At 52.0% G+C, this 5,028-nt stretch overlaps 1 protein-coding gene across 1 annotated transcript; it reads right to left on the bottom strand.

Annotated features, from left to right (window-relative positions):
• Positions 1–451: 451 nt before the first annotated feature.
• CAVIN3 (caveolae associated protein 3) lies at positions 452–2,160 on the bottom strand. Its single transcript, XM_010383513.2, has 2 exons — positions 1,606–2,160; positions 452–1,073 (listed from the first exon to the last, which is right to left on the bottom strand). Exons 1-2 carry the CDS (start codon positions 1,987–1,989, stop codon positions 666–668), a joined length of 792 nt encoding a protein of 263 aa, XP_010381815.2. The 5' UTR covers positions 1,990–2,160; the 3' UTR covers positions 452–665.
• Between the last annotated feature and the right edge of the window lie 2,868 nt (positions 2,161–5,028).

Below are 5,028 nucleotides of genomic sequence, written 5' to 3' on the forward strand. Positions count from 1 at the left end.
TAAAAGATACTTGCTACTTTTGAAGTACTTTTCAACTGCAGCTCAAGACAGGGGTATGGGGTGTATGTAGCTGGTAGGGGAGGCCTAGACATGAATGTCAGCCGAAAAGTACCCAGAGTAAAAAGAGGGCCAAGAAAGGAATACTGGAAAACCCAACTTTTAGGAGGTGCTAAAGGAAGAAAAGACTAAGAGGAAAACCATTAGTTGACACTTAGTAAGCAACTACAGCAAGGACTGTACTCGATGCTTTAAAAAAAAATTGCAACTGTGTGTTCCCATGAGGAAAGTGTTTAGAAGGATATTTCTATATGTCACTGGAGTCTAGAACCCAGGACTCCGTGGAAACTGGAGAAATCGTACAATGATTCCAGGTTCCAACATTTGTCTTATTCCTTGTAACTGCCTTCCCACATCCAACCGCTTCCCCATCCCTTCTCACGGAGTCTGGTTTGGGTGAAATTACTTTTATTGATGGTGAGGGCAAGCAGGTGTGAGTGGCTGCACCTCTTTCAGAGGACACAGGACTGGGCTTAAGGAAGGGAGGGCCAGAGTGGCCGCCTTGGTGGATGCAGGATTCGCTCCTTATTAGGGCGTGAGTGCTACACTCTGAAAGGATTTATTTTAGGACAAGGCACAAGCACAGGGGAGGCAGACAACACCAGCCCTCAGGCTGCATTCTCTATTTGGAGCGGAACTTCTTTGGCAGCCCCAGGTCTCCTGGGATCTTCCTCGGTGTCCTGCGGAGGCTCTGGCTCCAGCTCTAGCGTGGGCTCCAGCTCAGGCTGGGCTTCCGGCTGGGCTTCAGCGCTCCGGCCAGGCCGAAGGCGAGGCGGCTTGACCGGGGTGGGCGGTGGCGCTGCAGGGCCTTTCCGGCCCGAAAGGGCCCTTCGGAGGCTCTGTACCTTCTGCAATCCGGTGCGCCGCAGCCGCTGGGCCCTGGACTCCACCGGCTCCTCGTCCGAGCTCTCTCCAACTTCGGCCTCCAGCTGCTCTGGGCCCAGCTCGGACTGGTCCTCCGGGCCCAGGGGCTCTGGTGCCTTCTGGAAAGCGCTGGCTGGGACTTCACCCTCCTCCTGCATATGACGGACACAGCACTGATCCTGGCAGCTCCTTACCCCCAGCAGCCCCAAACTCACGCCTTAATTACACAAGGGAAACCTTTTAACTCCGCAGCCAGAGTCTGGGGGGGGTTAAGGCAGGCGTGGGAAGGTAAGGAGAGGGAAAGCTGCGTGCGAACTGCAAAACTTTGTAAAGCAGGTGAGGCCCAGTGAGGGGCGAGAGGAGGATGGTGCCCACAGTCACGGAATGCCCTTTCAACCACCGTCATTTTAGGGATTGACTGGGACTTACACCAAATTCTGCGGACGTGGCCTGAGCTAGAGCTGGGCGGGCTTGGATTGGCCAGGCGGGGCTCAGGCGTGACTCAGGCGTGAGAGGGAGGGATGGGGCAGGGTCTTGGGAAGTGGGTGCGGCTCTGTGAGTCTGTTCTACAGCAACAGACGGCGGGAGGGGTCAGGAATGTGGGTGTGGTAGGTGGATGGAAACGGAGAGCCCCCAGCTGGTGGCCCAAAGACCCTGGACTGGGGACCATTTGAGGTCACTGACCTTGAAGAGCAGAACGTGGAGCTTCCCGCGCGCCACCAGCAGCCCGTGGTTGGCCTCCAGCCGCTGCACCTGGGCTGCGCGGCGCACCGCGCGCTCTTGGGCGTTGTTGGCGTGCGAGCTTACGCGCTCCGCCTTGGCCAGCAGCTGCGCCAAAGTGTTGCTGGTGGTGTCGTGGCTGCGACTCAGAGCGCCCAGGCCGCTCTGGATGCGGCGCACGGACCCTGCCAGGCCTCCCTGCCTTCGAGCCAGGCCTCCCTGCCGCTCCCGCAGCGTCTCCAGCATGGAGGCCAGCTTCTCCAGCAGGGTCACCACCGTCACGGCGTGCACGGGACCCCCAGCCGGCGCCTCGGGCACAGGCCCCGGCTCCAACGCACTCTCCCTCATGATCCCTGACCGCTCAGCTCCGTCTGCCTGCAACCGCTGGCTGCACTACAGTCTGGGGCTGCCTTTCCCTGGCTCCTCCCCAGCTCCAGCTGTGACTCAGGCAGGCGGAGTTGACCTTCTGGGGCGGCGGGAGGACGCGAGGGCGTGGGGATGTTGGCAGCAGGGTCTCTTGAAAGCGTTTCGCCTTCCGCTGCCCCGCCCCGGGGACGTACTGGGAAGCATGTTGGCCCCAAATCGGCCCCCTGCAAACCCTCTCACTGTGAGTTTGAGTTACCCTCCTCCGCTCTAGTTCCCTGGTGTGCCTGTTTCTGGTCTCTCCATTGCCAAGGGCGAGTTACGGAAATTTTTATTTCATGCATCTTAGTGGGCGCAGAAACTATGTTGGCACGGCAAGAGGGGCCTCCGTCGCCGTCCACTTTCGGCCTCCCACACCGCTGAAGATTGTATTTTCGTGGCCCCCAGGCTGGACACAGACGACAGGGAGGCCCTGGAACATTCTGCTTACAGATCGCAAACTGTCAAGGCCCGAGGCCCCGCTTTGTGACTGGACAGGCTGCTCATTGTGGGCTGGCGGGCGGGGCATCCTCTGGTGTTTCCCTAATAGTCATCACCAGGGTTTAGCCGCAGGCTTCGTTTCCTGCTTCTCTATTTCGTCCTCTTGGGTAGAATTATCCTGTTTCTTTTCTCTAGCTCTCTGCCCTCTCTTTCTTTACATCTCAGCCGCCCCTCGCTCCAGCACCCAAACTTGGGGGATAAGCAGGACACCTCTTCATCTCTTATTTTAAAACTCTTAAAAGGGTTACAGTAGGCACTGGTCTTTGCTTTGATAGAGGTTACTTGGGCTCCTGCCTGACTTTCTTTCTTTCTTTTTTTTTTTTTTTTCGGTTTGTTTCTTGTGTTCTGTGGAACTGCGGAGAGTAAAGATAAATTGCTGCTGCAGAGAGGGAGAGAGTGGGCATGGAGGATCCAGTTAATGATGTGGATTGTGAATTTCTAATGTCAGCAGTTCGAAAAATCCCATGCCTTAGCCGGACGCCTGGCTCACGCCTGTAATCCCAGCACTTTGGGAGGGCGAGGGGTGAGGATCACGTGAGGCAAAGAGTTCGAGACCAGCCTAGGCAACATGGCAAAACCACGTCTCTACTAAAAATACAGAAATTAGCAGAGCGTTGTGATACACGCCTGTAATCCCAGCTACTCAGGAGGACTGAGGCAGGAGAATCATTTGAACCTGGGAGGCAGAGGTTGCAGTGAGCCGAGATCGCTCCACTGCACTACAGCCTGGAGAACAGAGGAAGACTCCATCTCAAAAAAAAAAAGAAAGAAAGAAAGAAAAAAGAAAAGAAAATCCCATGCCTTGTTTGTAGCAATACTTGGCAAACCGTCTCACAAATGCAAGTAATCCATTAATCCTAATGATCTCTCTCCCTCTTCCTCTTCTCACTGAACCTGTGAGGGCCACTTGATAACAACTGTGGAAGAAACTTGTGTCACTCTGGAAATAGTTACATGGGCCTAAAGTGCCACAGACAGTGGGCAGCTAATGCCAGAAATCTGGTGATGCTAAGTTGATGGCTGGCTTCTACCAGGCCGTAAGCCTAAGTGCACTCCCCCACCCCCACCCGGCTTAATACAAGAGAAAATAAACTCTCTTGGGAATCTGGTGGGAATCACCAATCACCATCTCTTCCAGTGAAACTACATTTACCCAGAGAGATCCATCAGGGATGTACCAGTTAAAATGCTTTCAGACTGAGGGAACAAAAACTCAATTCAAACAGTACTTAGTAACAGGAAACTCAATTCAAACATAATTGAAAAAGACCATTGGTAGAGTGGTGATTAAGTGTGAGTCATTCACAGCTCCAAATCTGGTTCTCTGCAGTTCTCTCAACTGCTCAACTATGAGCCCCATCCCACACCTCTCACACTCCCCTATGTCCCCCACACACCCCCTACCCCTGTGTATGTGCCCACATACACACAGGTGTCAGCTTCATTCCAGGCCTCACAACTCTGCATAAGAGCTAAAAGAAAAAGGGTACCATCTTAAAATTTAGGACATTTATTTTCCAGAAGCCTCCCAGAATTTTTACACTTGCCTTCCATTGGGTTACATGGCTTTTCCAAATCCATATTCTATGGCTACAAAAATGACATGCTTTGATGGGTTTAGGCATATGTTCCCTAACCAATCACTGACAAGAAATCTAATAATTGCCTTTTGACAAGTTAGATCAATTCTGAAGTAGAGTAGATTCAGCTTTCCCAGGAGTATTAGCTTGGTATGGGAGGAAAAGTGGATATCTGTACAAAAATCTGGGTACTACTAGGAATGGATATTAAATTACAGGAAGCCTATGAAAGAATCACCAGCCTTGATGAGTGGGGCTAAGGAAGTTCAGTACTTGGATAGATACTTGGATACATTTGGATAGTGTTTTGATTTTTTTTTTTTTTTTTTTTTTTTTTTTTTTTTTTTTTTGAGACCAAGTCTTGGTCTGTCGCCCAGGCTGGAGTACAAAGGTGCGATCTTGGCTCACTGCAACCTCCACCTCCCGGGTTCAAGGAATTCCCCTGCCTCAGCCTCCTGAGTAGCTGGTATTACAGGCACGTGTGACCAGGCCCAACTAATTTTTGTATTTTTAGTAGAAACGGGATTTCACCATGTTGGTCAGGCTCGTCTTCAATTCCTGACCCCGTGATCCACCCATCTTGGCCTCCCAAAGTGCTGGGATTACAGGCGTAAGCCACCACACCCAGCGTGGATAGATTTTTTTTTTAAACCTGGTAACGAAGTGGCATTGTTGTCTGGAGTAAATACCTGAGATTTGTTGTCTCACAGCTATGGAAGACTAGGACACAGACACACAAAGAGTGAGGTTCAGTGCAGAAGTTGAACAGGCAAAAGAAAAAGAAGAGCTCTCTGCAGCAGAGATGGGTCCCAGAGACATGGGTTGCTGGTTCTGCAGTGGAATGCAAGGGATTTTATAGGTGACTTTAAGGAGGCAGTGTGTCATTTATATAGGGCACAAAAGA

The sequence above is a fragment of the Rhinopithecus roxellana genome, chromosome 15, assembly GCF_007565055.1.
Source record: "Rhinopithecus roxellana isolate Shanxi Qingling chromosome 15, ASM756505v1, whole genome shotgun sequence".
Lineage (NCBI taxonomy): Eukaryota > Metazoa > Chordata > Mammalia > Primates > Cercopithecidae > Rhinopithecus > Rhinopithecus roxellana.

Excerpts from the sequence above, each read along its gene's own strand:
- CAVIN3 (XM_010383513.2), bottom strand. The coding sequence starts at position 1,989 with ATGAGGGAGAGTGCGTTGGAGCCGGGGCCTGTGCCCGAGGCGCCGGCT. Across the intron at positions 1,074-1,605 it reads TCCACGTTCTGCTCTTCAAG|GAGGAGGGTGAAGTCCCAGC; the intron begins GTCAGTGACCTC and ends CGTCATATGCAG.